Raw genomic sequence first — 14,920 nt, 5'->3', positions numbered from 1 at the left:
ACAGTAATGACTCTGAGTGCAATCCTCTGTTCCACGGCAACAGATAGTAGATATACGGTGATACTTTTTCATTTTTTTTGTTGAACTATTCAATATATTAATTAAAATAAACGTTATTACAATATTTATTAACTAAAATACAAGGAACATTATGCCATGTTCTGCTTCTGTTCTTCTTACTTGTCCATTTTGCCAGCTTATCTACATGCGAGTTTATCTTTCTGTTGATGTATTTGAATTGAACTCTGTCAAATTCTCTTCTGATTTCTCTAATTCTCTGGTTATGGATCAATGACTGCCATTGGATTGAATGTCTCTTATCTTTCGGTGATACTTTTTCATGATAATGTCGCGTTTGGTGTAGCTTAAAAGCTGTGGAAAAGCAGCTTTTCACTTATTTTTAAGTGCTTTTGAAATTTGTCATGTTTGGCAAAATAATTTACAGCTTTTTAAAAGTTCAAAAATCGCTTTATTAACTAAAAAGCAAAAGCCACAAATTGTGGCTTCTACATTTAGCTTTCTCGGGAAGCGCTCACGGTGTTGAGGCCGGACATACACTACACGGGTTCGAAACCCTTTCCCTCCGATTTTCTTCAAAACGTCACTTCATAATTTTGTTGAAAATACCACTTCCTATTCTCTCTACATCTCTCTAGACTTTTTCTTTCCTCTCACTAAAACTCTCTCTTTCCATTATCTAGAAAACTGGAACAACTTATTGTACTTGACTACTTTTCATCAATAATCTAATCATTACTCTACTTCTCTTTATGCCTTTGCATTCTAGGTTAAATATTATATATACAAGAGTTGTTACTGTTTTATAATTCTTTTAATTATGTCAGACCATTTTTTAAATACTAGTGTTTTACATAAAGATGAATGGGATAAATTCAATTTTTGATTTCATACACGGGTGAAATATTTGAGTCTATTTTTCTAACCATAAAGTGTTCGTTCGAAATATAATATTCAAAATTTAAGATTTGATCTAATTTTCAAGTGCCAGGGCTTTAAATAGATTAAAAAGAAAACTTATTACAAAAAGACAAATCCGATTGGGCTGTAATCCATAACTGTAACTCCAAACGAACATTCATTTTTTGTGAATATGTTATTAATGTAGCGTAACATAATAAAAAAAAATAGAAACTAGAAAATTAATCTAAGAATTAAGTTGTCTCACACGTATGATCATTATTTTTATTTTATTTTTGATAATATGTATTTTCGTTACTTATTTAGTTCAATATATCATTGATTGGATAAAACTACATTCAACTTATTGTTACCAAATGAATTTTACTAGTTTTACGTATAAAAAAACACTTTCTACAGAGATTACCAAACAACCAAAATTAGCTTGTTTTAAGCACTTCAAATGAAGTGCTCTTATAAAAGCAGCTGTGGAAAATTTAAGCTTTCCTAAATGAGGCCTAACTTCGTCTAGGGCATGTTTAGTGGCATCCCCACGTTAAGGGATCTCATTAGGGATAAAAACAGGCCCGTACGCGTATTAGATCCGGATCGGCCCATACTCACCCGTAAGATGACTCTTTCTTCCCCCGTCTCTTTTTCTTCTCCTCAATGCACAATAATGGCGGATCTAGCGCTCGTCCCTCCTACCAGGTACGAAAATATCTTTCTTATCTCTCTTCGTCCTTCACTCTTTATCTTTTTCTCTTTAACTATAGAATGAACTGAAGAAAATTGATTTGTTATTGAAGTTTCTAGTCCCTTTTGAGTGAACAAACTGAAAAGTTCCCTTTATGATATTTCACTATTTAGTAGTTCAACCCATGCTCATAGGTTCAGACAACTAGTTAGAGTTAGGTTTTGATATTTCAAATCAAGATATTTCTGATGCCCATGGTGATTATAATTAAATTCATATTTGTATATCAACTATGCGTAATAACGTTGAAAAAATGTTTGGCTGAATTTTTCTTCATTATTTGAAAACTATAACTTTGATTGTTCTCATACATATAAAGATATTACAATTTCAGAATCAGTTTTGGCCTTTCCGGTGTTGGTTTGATTCTTTGGTTTGTCGTTAGAAGCTAAATAACTTGCCACTTTGTAGGTAGCTTCTATATGTCAAGTTTTGTGATTATATGTTTTTTTTTGTTATAATTAATTACATTAATAATATGAACGAAGTGTGGAATTGCTTCAGTGGGTTGTAATTTTATAAAGAAATTTAGAAAATTTGGCTTTGAAATTGAAGTAATGAAACTGCCCTCTTCACAGCTAATTATTTCCGCAAGACAGCAGAATAGATATCGTTGTTTATAGCTACTCCAATACCAATCCCGACGTAACAAAACACCCAAATATCAGCCCTTTTAGACTTCGATTACAAGGGAAAATCGAGGACCTGTCTTCAAGAGAATTGAAGTTTGCCGAGGAAGAAGAAGAAGAAGACAGAATATGAGTGCAGGTAATCTACTCCGAAACCTCTCTTCTCCTTCTATTTATTCTTTTGATGCCAATTTCTTTTTGGGTTTTGAGCGAGATGAATTAACTGTGACTTGCATTTCTACTGCACTAATTGGTTACAACATAAATTATTTAACGCCAAATTCATTTGAAATATGTATATTATAGTTAATATGAAGAACATGTTTTGACGATCACAATATTTCTGTTTGATGGATTTGGATTATGTTGTTACTTAAGGCTCGTTTGATTTATCATTTGTTTCCGTAGTAATTCAAGGAGGTCAAATAATGAGCTTCCTTGCAGGATCTCGTATTTTTCTATTTTCTATCTGTTTTGACAAACACAAATCACTTGCACTGACTCTGTAGCTCTCTCAGGTTTTCCCTTCGTTTCATTTCTCTACTGGTCGAAATTCAATTAAAGAAAGCCGTAAACTACACTAATAGCAGAAGTACCAAAACACTAAAATCTAGCTTGATTAGTTAATCAGCATATACCCATAACTTGTAATTAGTAGTACAAAATGGGTTTAGAGATTGTGTTAGAATTCGTCATGAAAGAATTTTGTGGTTTCTGCAGGTGGTGCATTTGGTGGTAATAGGGGAATGAGACCCGTTCCCCCGGAAAAAGGTGTTTTTCCTTTGGACCACATGCACGAATGTGACTTGGTAATCTAATCAACAATCTCATTCATATCCAACTTTCTTATTGTTCTTTTACTTGACTGTGGTGTTTCTTTTGGGTTTAAATTTTATTATATAAGTTATAACCCTCATATTCTTTGTAAAAAGATTGTTTTTGATATGTTATTAGGAGAAAAAGGAATATATCAGCTGTCTTAAATTATCTGGGTATCAGAATGAACTCTGTCGAAGCTTTTCAAAGAAGTACCTTGAATGTCGAATGGAGAGGTGAATATCTTAAGTACTTTTTGTATTATAGTATATATATATATATATATATATACATATACATATAAGTTGGCGAAAACTCTCGAGACCAAACTTTCTTTTGTCGAAATTGATCTAGCAATTCTTTTAGGCTCCAACTTTCTATGTGAGGTTTGCACGGGTATACGAATAAGGTTTACACATTATGTACATAATTCGTATATGTTTGCATAGGTTTGCCGGCTTGTAGGTCGAAATTTTTTATTTAATAAATTGTAACGGAGATTCAATTCGAAAATCGTAACATTTATGTTTTTATGTACATTTATCACACATATATATACTTTATGTTGAAGTTATTAGACCTACAAACCCAAAAAAATAATGAGATGCTAATAAGCAATCAGAACGCGTGTAATAGAAAACAGAATGTTAAAGTGAGTAACTCAATCTTGAAAGAAAAAGTCAGCTCAGAAAGAGAAAAAAGTATAGAAGAACAAGAAAATAATACCTACTAAACGTAGCTTTATTCAAACGAAGGGGTCAAAGTTTTAAACCTGAAAAACCCTTCATGATTCTATAGAAAGTTGAATCATGAGTTTGAATGCCATGATGCACGATTTATAGTACGAATCAACTTGTCAATCGTGCGGTTCAGGGTCAAAAACGATTTTCGACACGGTTTGGATCGACACTTGTACAGTTCAGCTACGATTTTAACATCATCCATTCCATACTTTGCACATGTTTGCATAGGGAGCCCAAGCCTAGAAAAAGATATTGACATGTCTTGTTAACAAAGAACAACGCGAAATTGGGACTTTTGCTCAATCTCCTGAATATATAATAAGTTCTATATATCATAGGCTTTTATTTTGTTTATTTGAAGTGTTTGTTTTGTTCCCTTGTTAAATGATTGACTGAGTTTGTATACTCTTTGGGTTATCCAGGAATTTGATGGCGAAGCAAGATATGTCGGAGCTTGGATTCGGGAAGAACTACGAAGAGAAGAATAAGAAAATTGATGACACTGCATCAAATTCAACCGAAGTACGGAATAAGACTTTAGCTACTTAAAGCTGATTAATTTCTAAATTTTGTGTCATTTTAAAATCAACTAAGTGAAGAAATCAAAATAGAAAGTTCATTGTATCATTTGGTTGAGTAGTTAAGCAAGGACAGTCCATTAGAAATCAATGTAAAGGCTGAATGACGAATTGGATTATACTATTTTTGTCTGATAACAGAAGCATTTTGTCTGAGTTCTTGATTGGTACTATTATACTTGAGTTATACGAAATCAACGAAGTTAAATTCAACAGGTGGTCGTGGTAGTTACATTTATTAAATGAATTTGGGACTATTTTTTGACATTGACTCCAAGAGTCCACCATGAATAAATACATGAATTGAGTCAGTCCCAAAACTACCATCAATAAAGACATATTGTGTTCTAAAGGCCATATAAAGACCCTTAACACCATCTTAAGGACATGAAAGCTCATTCCTACCTTTATTTATACCGGAACACAAAAGTCAATAAATGATAGATTCTATTCCACCGTCAATCGAGCCCCTGACCTCCCAAATTTTGGAGAGGTTACAATTACTATTCATATTCACGGTGATGCTATATATGTGGTTCACCTTGTGTTTGGAGGAGGATAGAGCGTTGGAATATGGCCCTGTGACTATTGCAAGCAGAATCTTTACTACCAGACCTTGGAGACTTCATATTGAGAAGGAGATATGCAATTTTGATCCATTCCTTTATGGGTTAATTTGAGGAATATTACTATGCTTCTATGGGATGAAGATGGATTGCTTCAATAACTAGCATCATAGGTAAACGCTGTGAAGAAAATGTCGGGATTAATCCCCACTGTCACAGCCCATCTAAAGTACCCCCAAACAGCAGCTTATACCTGGGCCGGACAGCAGCTAAAGCGCCCAGAACAGCAGCCAGGCAGCCTAGACAGCAGCCCAAACAGGAACCAAACAGCACCATTGGACCAGGCTGCATTTGTACATAGTTGGAGCACCTTCTTTGGCCCAGCCCAAGGAGTTTTCTAGAGATGGCAAGGAGATATTTTGGGAGAGAATTCTAGAGATACTTGGAGCCCAAGTAATCTAGAGATTTCCATCACCATTAGATGTGTTACATGTGGGTAAATCCTAGCCGTCCATTGTATATAAGAACTAGTATAAATAGGGGATCACCCCTCATTTGTAAAGCATCCAAGTGAGGATTCAAAGCTATAGTGTGAGAGTTGAGTGACTTGGGAAACGTGCCCAAAAGCCTTCTTGTATACAAAAGAGTTCTTAGTAATAAAGATCAAAGTTCTCTTAAGTTGGTACACACTTTGGAAGCTTACCTTTCTTGGAGCTTTGCCTATTTAGTCAAGGTTACTTAGGCGTTTGGAAGGTTAAGGCTTAGACTTGTACTTAGGAGGAAGCTAAGTCAAGTGCCGCACAGTGCTAAAGTCAGGAGCGAAAACTTTACCCTGTGACAGTTGGTATCAGAGCCACGTCGGAACTATGTCGAGCGAGGTGGAGAACGTTACTCTGCCAGAGCCAAGGAAGGAAGGACGGTCCAAGACCAAGGGTGGTAAGTCTGCTAGAGAGAAGTCTGCAGAAAGGGACGCTTCCATAGAGGCAAGGTTGGAGCAACTGGAGACCAAGTTTGACATGTTGCTGGGACGTGTCGAGAAGGTTGAAGAATCCTTTCCTGACCTCAGTGAAGGGGTAGAAAAGGTGATGGGTAGTCAGAATGAGGCTATAGCCAATCTTGAAAAGTCCGTAGAGACTACCGTGGAGGTGCTCAAGAGGGAGATGGCAGCTATAGCCAGACCTTCCACTGCGGTCGAGAGGATGCATGCCCAGTTTGAGGAGTTCAAGACCCGGATTGCTCTACTAGAGAAAGCCGTAGAAAGCCGTGGCGAATGGTACAGGACCCTCAACTAGAGATGGACCAAGGGTCAAGGTGCCTGACCCTGAGAGCTTTACTGGAGCAAGGAATGCCAAGGAGGTTGACAACTTCATATGGCATATGGAGCAGTACTTCAAGGCTATCTACCTTGAAGACCCAGAATCTATGGTGAGCACAGCAGCCATGTACCTGAAAGGAGATGCCTTAACATGGTGGCGACGCAAATCAGGCGAAGTCGAGAAGGGACTCTGCAAGATGGACTCTTGGGAAGACCAAGAAGTTCTGGGTAGATAATGGTCTTCTCTTTGCAAAAAGGAACAGGCTTTATGTGCCAAAGTACGGGGATCTCCGTCGGACACTCCTAAGGGAATGTCATGATACCAGATGGGCAGGACATCCAGGCCAGAGGAGGACTATGGCATTGCTCGAGCTGAGATACTATTGGCCAAAGATGATGTAGGATGTGGAATCCTATGTGAGAACCTGCCTCATATGCCAGCAGGATAAAGTGGAGCAGAAGAAGGCAGCAGGACTATTGGAGCCACTTCCTATAGCAGAGAAGCCTTGGGCAAGTGTCTCTTTGGACTTCATTTCTGCCTTACCCAAAGTTGATGGGTTAGGTTCCATACTTGTGGTGGTTGACAGGTTCACCAAGTATGCTACCTTCATCGCTGCACCTACCGACTGCACTGCCGAACAAGCCGCAAGGTTATTTGTGAAGCATGTAGTCAAGTATTGGGGTATACCTGCCAACATTGTTAGTGATCGGGACCCAAGGTTCACTGGCAAATTTTGGACGGAGATATTCAAGTTACTTGGGTCGGAGCTATCTTTCTCTACGAGCTTTCATCCTCAGACAGATGGGCAGACGGAACGGGTCAATGCACTCTTAGAGCTATACTTAAGGCACTTCGTCACAGCCAACCAAAGGAATTGGGTGGAGCTCCTAGACATTGCCCAGTTTTGCTATAATCTGCAGAAGAGTGAATCGACTGGGCATAGTCCCTTTGAGTTGGCTATAGGCCAACAACCACTTACCCCACTTACTCTTGCAGGTGGGTATAAGGGTGCAAGCCCGGCAGCTAGGGATGTTCGTTGGTTCGGTATCCGGTATTTTGGTGTCATCCGTTACCAAACCACTCATGGTTTGGTTAGTGATTTTTCAAACCGTTACCAAACCAGTCAGAGTTTGGTTCGGTTACTAACCAAACCATCATAAGCGGTTTGGATACTACTGGATACCAAACCATCCATAAAACGCAATTTGGTCTCCATGAAAATCGGCGAATCTTGTTACTTTCTTCATACATTGACGTATAAAATCAAGACAACACTACTGAAAAACCTGGAGAAACAATCAAACTAACATATATAATGCATCGAAAAAACATTTGAAACACATGAAAGACATGTGCAGTTCCCCCGCCGAAATATTATATAGTACTAGTAACATTGATGATACATGAATTGTTTTAATCTAATACTAGCTAGTAACATTATATTGTAGTAGTGTTGTTATTTTGTATGGGTAGTAGTTATTCTTATTTATAGCAACTTGATGAAAGATATGTATTTGTATGAAATTATAGAGATATGATAGATGTATTTTAGAAAAAATTATGTAAATATATAATTATATATATTAATTGAACTTGATTGGTTCGGTTTGGTTTTAATGGTTCCTAAAAAGTGCATCCACTTACCGAACCAAACCAGTTGGTTTTTGGAAATCTACAACTGTACCAAACCACTCGTTGTTTGGTTTGGTTTGAAAACCGACTGGACCGGTTTGGATTGGTTCGGTCTATTTTTGCACACCCCTACCGGCAGCCTTCCAGGTTGCCAAAGGATGGCAAGAGGAGCTTGACGTTGCCAGATCTTACTTGGAGAAGGCCGCCAAGAAGATGAAGAAATATGCCGATCAAAAGAGGCGTCCGTTGGAGTTTCAGGTTGGAGACCTGGTAATGCTCAAGTTCAACCAGAACCAGTTCAAGTCCCTTAGGAGGGTGCACAAGGGACTGATCAGGAGGTATGAGGGACCATTCCCCATACTTAAGAAAATCGGGAAGGCATCTTACCGGTTGGAGCTTCCAGGACATCTTAAGATCCATCCCGTTTTCCATGTAAGCTGCCTCAAGCCTTACCATGCGGATCCAGACGATGAAACCAGAGGCCAAAGCAGCCGAGCACCAGTTACTATGACTACCTCCTTTGACAAAGAGGTAGAAAGCATCGAGTCGCACAGACGGGTTTCCAGTGCCGGACGAATCTATACGGAGTACTTAGTGCGATGGAAGGGGCTACCAGATAGTGAAGCAAGCTGGGAGCATGAAGATACCTTATGGCAACACAAGGATCTTATCGCTAAGTACTAGGAAGAGATCGCGACGAGGACGTCTGCGGCTTAAGTGGGGGAGAATGTCACAGTCCATCTAAAGTACCCCCAAACAGCAGCTTATACCTGGGCCGGACAGCAGCTAAAGCGCCCAGAACAGCAGCCAGGCAGCCTAGACAGCAGCCCAAACAGGAACCAAACAGCACCATTGGACCAGGCTGCATTTGTACATAGTTGGAGCACCTTCTTTGGCCCAGCCCAAGGAGTTTTCTAGAGATGGCAAGGAGATATTTTGGGAGAGAATTCTAGAGATACTTGGAGCCCAAGTAATCTAGAGATTTCCATCACCATTAGATGTGTTACATGTGGGTAAATCCTAGCCGTCCATTGTATATAGGAACTAGTATAAATAGGGGATCACCCCTCATTTGTAAAGCATCCAAGTGAGGATTCAAAGCTATAGTGTGAGAGTTGAGTGACTTGGGAAACGTGCCCAAAAGCCTTCTTGTATACAAAAGAGTTCTTAGTAATAAAGATCAAAGTTCTCTTAAGTTGGTACACACTTTGGAAGCTTACCTTTCTTGGAGCTTTGCCTATTTAGTCAAGGTTACTTAGGCGTTTGGAAGGTTAAGGCTTAGACTTGTACTTAGGAGGAAGCTAAGTCAAGTGCCGCACAGTGCTAAAGTCAGAAGCGAAAACTTTACCCTGTGACACCGCGTACTCCTCGAGTACTCCCGAGTCCCGATCTTGCTGACTCGCTTAGGTGCCAAACTCTAGTCGGATGGGATTCCGAGTTAATTTTCGATTCGGCCCGACTAGGACCGAGTCGACTAGTCGGGCCAGTCAGAATTATTTAGCTGAGCTTATTTTTCTTTTGCTCAAATCAACAAAGATGGGTTTAGGGTTTATTCATTCGACTTCTTCACCCTTATTGTCTCCTCCAAAGATCATTCCAACTAGATTAAAGTAGATTTTGAACTTCTCTTCCTCTCCAAACAACGTTTAACTGTCTGCTCAATTCTTTTTTTACTTACTCTATCTCTCTCTAGAACTTGGATTTGTTGTTTTTCTCTTAAAACAGAAATACATGTTAATTTTTAGTGTTTTTTTACTTTATTATTGTTGTAGAACTTGTTGATAATTAGATGTGTGCTTCTTAGAGATGAATTTTTAGTGTTTATACTTCATTAAGGCCTCTTTTCACCTCTACCGAGGTAAGATTTCTTTTGAGATTTGTCTCAAATGCTTATATTTATAGTAATATATAATTCTATATATACAAAATAAATTATTATCTATTATAAAAAAACAGCTCAATTAGTTATTCAGAATATAAGTCTGGTCGTCCATTATTTGGACAGATCAAACTTTCCATCTAACGGCAGAAACTGTCCAATCGTCAATACAGTCCAAGTGTTAGTGTAGTACCTATTGTAGGCTATATTACACATTTACTCAAGAGTTCTTATTTTTTCGCCCACGATCTCTTCTTCCGACTTCAACTTCGTCTCTCTCTCTCTGGAAACAATTTTAGTTTACTCTTTAAATTTAGTTTCCTTCCATCCCTCTCTCTATCTTTCTCATATGGGAAGTTTTATAGGGTCTTCTCAATTTTGTTAAAAGGTCTCCCCATTAACCATTTCACTTAGTAAATAATCATCGACGAGGCCTTAAAAAAAAATCAGGGGGCTATAAAATCTCCCCTCTCAGTTTTATAGGGCCCTCCCACTTTTGTTAAAAGGCCTCCCCATGAATTCATTGACTTGGTAAATAGTCATTGACCTTGTTTGGTTAAAGGGCCCCCCATACAATGGTTTAAAAATACCCACTTTAAGGGTGTATATCACCCACATTAGCAATCTACACATCTTAACCCTAAATCTCTCCAAAACTCAAATCCCTAAACATTCATCTTCTTCCACTTTGGTGATAACGAAACTTTTAAAAAACTAAACATAGGGTTTGAGGAAGATAAAAGAGGAAGATGAAAAGAGGGAAAGAGAAAGAGAGAACGAGATAGAAATCGAGAGAGAATGAGGGAGAGATGAAGATGAAAATGGCGTTAGTGATAGAGTTGAAAGATTTTACAGAGAGTGAGAGAAGATAAACTGAAGAAGAAGATGAAACAGAGCTACTGGTCCAATTTTCGGTGGGCTCAGGCCGAATTATGCAATATTTACGGATCGAGACCACCCAAAAATGTTGCAAAATTCGGCCCGAGCCCACCGAAAAATGTTACAAAATTCGGCCCAAGCCCACCGAAAAATGTTACATAATTCGGTCTGAGCCCACCGAAAATTGGTCCAGCAGCAATTACTGCTACTGGCCCAATTTTCGGTGGGCTCAGGCCGAATTATGCAACATTTACAGCTCGAGCCCACCGTATTTGTCACCAGTAGCTTTTCGGTTTGGTGCAACCGGAAAGCTCACTTGGGGGTTTTCTTCCTCTCTTGATTTTCATATGCTTCTAGACCAAATAAGGTCCGCAAATCTTCTTCCTTGTGTTGCTAACCAGTAGATTCAAGTATTCAAACAATATAGCATCAAAAAATCGAAAAAAAAATAAACCTAGGGTTATGAGGAAGAAGAAAGAGGAAGAGATGGAGATGGAAAGAGGAGAAAGAAAGAGAGAGAAACCGAGAGAGAATGATGGAGAGATGAAGATGAAAATGGCGGTAGTGATAGAGGTAATAGATGAAGAAGAAGAAGATGAAACAAAAGTTATGAGGAAGATGAAAGAGGGGTGGGGCTTTTGATTGGTTAAAGGACTTTTTCTTGATTTTAATAATTTTGACCTAACGGCGTTAAGTTTACCGTTAGTTTAAATAAGAGAAGGGAGAGTGCCTTTTTCTGGAGGGGCCCTTCTAACCAAAATGTGAGATTTGGGAGGCGCTTTTAAAGGAGGGGCCCTTTTAACAAAAATGGGGGTCCCTATAAAATCTCCCTTATTTTTTATTTTTTTTTGGGAAAACTGCCCTCTCTTATTTGATTTAGGGAGATGCTAGAGAGCCCAAATTTTTTGGGCATTTTAATGCCCAGCTGATGTGGAGTCACTAAAAGACAAGGTTTTTTCAAAGTTTGACTACGGTGGGGACCGCTTTTATTTCTAAATGAGGAAATATGTCACCCTCTAAGTACCAATTTCTAAGTCACTCTATCATTTCCCTTTGATTTAACACCTCCATCGAATTCAACACCTCTCTTGCAATCAATCTGATATCTTTCTCTACCTCCACCGACATCTCCCTTTCTACTTCAGTTATTATTAGGTAACCCCTGTAACCTCTGTTCTAACAGACTTTGTTTTTCTCTTTTGAATTGCAGGGAAGTATTTGTAGAAATCTTAGAAGTTTTGGGGTCTACTTCTTCTCCTAGTTCCTTCCACTTTGATCTTTTGATTTAGAGTAAGCAATTCTTCTTCTCCTGTTTTAACTTTTCTTCTTCCTTTTCTCTTATAAGTTTTGTGGAAGTTTGCTCAACAAGTGTTTGAAGAAATGCTTCACTAAAGTCTTTGGTTATAAAAGCAAGTTGGTCTTCTTCAATGTTGTCCAATGTGGTGAAAATTATCCAAAGCATTTAATAGTGTGTAAATAATTTAATAGTTCACAGAGTCCAAAGGAATCTTGATTATATTTTATGATTTTGAGGCTTTTGATTGAATTTTTTCTGTTTCTTTTTTGTTAGTGGTTAGTTGAAATCTACTTAAAGATGTATGTTTTCATGTTTGTAAGGTTTAATGGTGAAATGTTTTGTGTGATTATATGTATTCTTGATTCAAAGGTTATATTTTGGCTGAGAACTCTAAATATTTATATACTTTTAATCACATTTGTATAACAATGATACATTTTCGATTAGGGGCCACTTAAGTACTACTTGTTAGAATTTTTTCAAAAAATTTATAGATGGAGAGAATATTGGCGGGAAGTGGCCATTTAAATGAAAGGAAGAATCTTTCATGCACTGGACGTGAACAATATAGGATTGAATGGGTGTACCCATTTAATTTGAAATGTGATGAGGCATCTCCCATGTGAAGGGATATACCCCCATCCATTGACAATTTGGCATCACTTAAATACTTATAAATAAGTTGCCAATCTATCCATCCTGCATCCAACGAAATTTCTCTCTCCCTCTCTCTCTTGCTCTCATTTTCAAAGTCATACCAACAGACAAAGTGTTCTTGAAATTTCTATCAAGTTTTGGTGAATTTTTTCGCATTCTTTTTCGGCATTATCAGTTTATTAATACAGAGTGTTCTTGGTCTTGGTCAAAGCGTACATACTTTGAACCAAGCAGTTGTTGAAGGGCTTCATCGTATCCTGAAGGCATAATTCCTGACCCGTTGTGTACTCGTGGTTTCATACCAGAAGGGGGCGAATTACTGTCTAAAAGAATCGATTTATCGAGCTTTGAAGTCTAGTGATCAACATTATATTATTCATCGATTTTCTTCGACCTTCCATTCCAACTTAAACGCCAATTTTTCCAACGATTTTTAGACAGTAATTCTGTAGTTGAAATGGAAGTTATTTCAGTAACATCTCTCCATATGATAAGGCGAACGGAGTGAGAAAAATAAGTGGAACACCTGTAAGTATTTCTGTTAAATTTGATGCATGATTTTATGTGATAAAATGAAGTAGATTTGATATCTTTTATTAATCATGCTATGTTAATATTTGTTCGTGAGAATTGTTTGGTTTTGAAATCCAAGTGGTTACCCACTTGAAGAGGTATTTACGAGCTTTGAAAAAAAAAAAAAAATGATTTTAGTCACATTGTTCTTTGTGTTGGATGGAAGTGCACTTGATCCATCTACGAGAGAGTGAAATATGATCTTTTAGCACACGAGGTACATCTCATGTGTGAGTTATATTTGCTCAATTTCGAAAGACAAAAGTATTTTACTTCATGTTATGAGTACATCATTTTGTTATCTTTGAACATGTGAAACCTTCTAATTGAGATTTTAGAAGACGATATGCGTTTGAGAAATTCATGTTTACGGAATAACGAACATTATTTTGTAGCATAAGATATTTAACAAGTGGTTAATAATGCTCGTCAAACTATAATTCACTTTCGTGGAAGACATAATGGTACATTCTAACTTTGAGTGTTTGACATGATGAAAAAGCTAATGGTGATCTTAGAATTAAAACTCTAAGAAATGAATAATCATATTCTTGAGTGAAGAATATAGCAAATGGAAATTGTATTGAGTAAGAATACAATTATGGTTCTTTTGGACTATTTATTTTCAAGCGACATGATATTTTTGGTTTAAAAGAATATCCCATTGTATTAAAAGTATACAATTACACAAGTTGGTGGATTCATTTTGGGGTCCCTACATAAATCCTCATGTTGTGAGATGTTGTTGTCTTGAACATCTAAGAAACAAGTGGTGATTTAATTTCACTAAAATTGACTTGTTTAATTTCTCTAGTCATGTGCACTAGAAAGAAGCTCAATGGTGAGTTATGATGGGTAAGCTACATGAGACAAATTGTAGACGGTTGAGAAACTATTACTCATAAAATGTTTTGGCCAAAACTGGTGCCGTCAATTGTTGTTCATGTAAAGTTATGGTTGACTGTATTAAGTCAATTTTGTATCTAGAGAAATATTTTCTAATGTTGTTGTCATCTAGACAAATATTCTCTAATGTTTTCGGAGTTATCTAGAGAACTTATCTCTAAAGAAAAAGAAATGGGCTAAGGTCTGTGAATGAAGGTTGATCGCCTTTAACGGGAACCAACTTGTGTCTTGAAATAGATAGACAAAGTTCAACGGGTACTAACAAGTTAAAGCTTTCGCGATTATGGAATACTAGCGTTTTATATTCTCCTATTTCTAAGCTAGTATTGGTTTTTTCTGCAAGACAAAGGATGAATGAAAATTCTTAATAAGTCCAAAATTTTTTAAGTGGTGCCTCGCGGAAACACCCTATGTGGACTTACCTAAGTGAGTGTGGAAATCAGGCCGTTTCCTAAGAAAATAAGACCGTTTTCTAAAGAAGACTCATGAAAGGGATATTGCACATGGCCATTAACGTGCGGAGTATGAACACTCTGTCCTCCGAAACGAGTATGTGCGATGACTCCGGTTTTATCATTTAAGGATTCTTGGTTCAAGATACGTTCACCATAGCATTCTGATGAAGCTTTGAGTTGTTTGCACTAAGTGAAGGTTCAAATCCATAAGATACCTATCATTTATGTACAAGTTTCTACGATAATGCCAAAATCGTCTTTTATTCCAAAATTATTTGTTTTGTTTTATTTTGTATTTTATGTTTTGTTTTCGTTGAGT

General features: G+C 37.4%; 1 protein-coding gene across 1 annotated transcript; it reads left to right on the top strand.

Annotated features, from left to right (window-relative positions):
• The first annotated feature begins 247 nt into the window (after positions 1 to 247).
• On the top strand, positions 248 to 4,656 carry LOC147556638 (uncharacterized). The gene is made up of 6 exons (XM_086657564.1): positions 248 to 348; positions 1,435 to 1,629; positions 2,254 to 2,443; positions 3,025 to 3,113; positions 3,259 to 3,356; positions 4,286 to 4,656. The coding sequence occupies exons 3-6, from the start codon at positions 2,434 to 2,436 to the stop codon at positions 4,410 to 4,412; spliced, it is 324 nt and encodes a 107-aa protein (XP_086513690.1). The 5' UTR covers positions 248 to 348; positions 1,435 to 1,629; positions 2,254 to 2,433; the 3' UTR covers positions 4,413 to 4,656.
• Positions 4,657 to 14,920: the final 10,264 nt, after the last annotated feature.

The sequence above is a fragment of the Eschscholzia californica genome, unplaced genomic scaffold (genome assembly GCF_041429995.1).
Source record: "Eschscholzia californica isolate CP2 unplaced genomic scaffold, dmEscCali1.0.p SCAF_2, whole genome shotgun sequence".
Taxonomy (NCBI): Eukaryota; Viridiplantae; Streptophyta; class Magnoliopsida; order Ranunculales; family Papaveraceae; genus Eschscholzia; species Eschscholzia californica.
Note: the sequence above shows the minus strand (reverse complement) of the source record. Positions and strands in the feature narration are given on the sequence as shown.

Excerpts from the sequence above, each read along its gene's own strand:
- LOC147556638 (XM_086657564.1), top strand. Across the intron at positions 3,114-3,258 it reads ACATGCACGAATGTGACTTG|GAGAAAAAGGAATATATCAG; the intron begins GTAATCTAATCA and ends ATATGTTATTAG. Across the intron at positions 3,357-4,285 it reads CTTGAATGTCGAATGGAGAG|GAATTTGATGGCGAAGCAAG; the intron begins GTGAATATCTTA and ends TGGGTTATCCAG.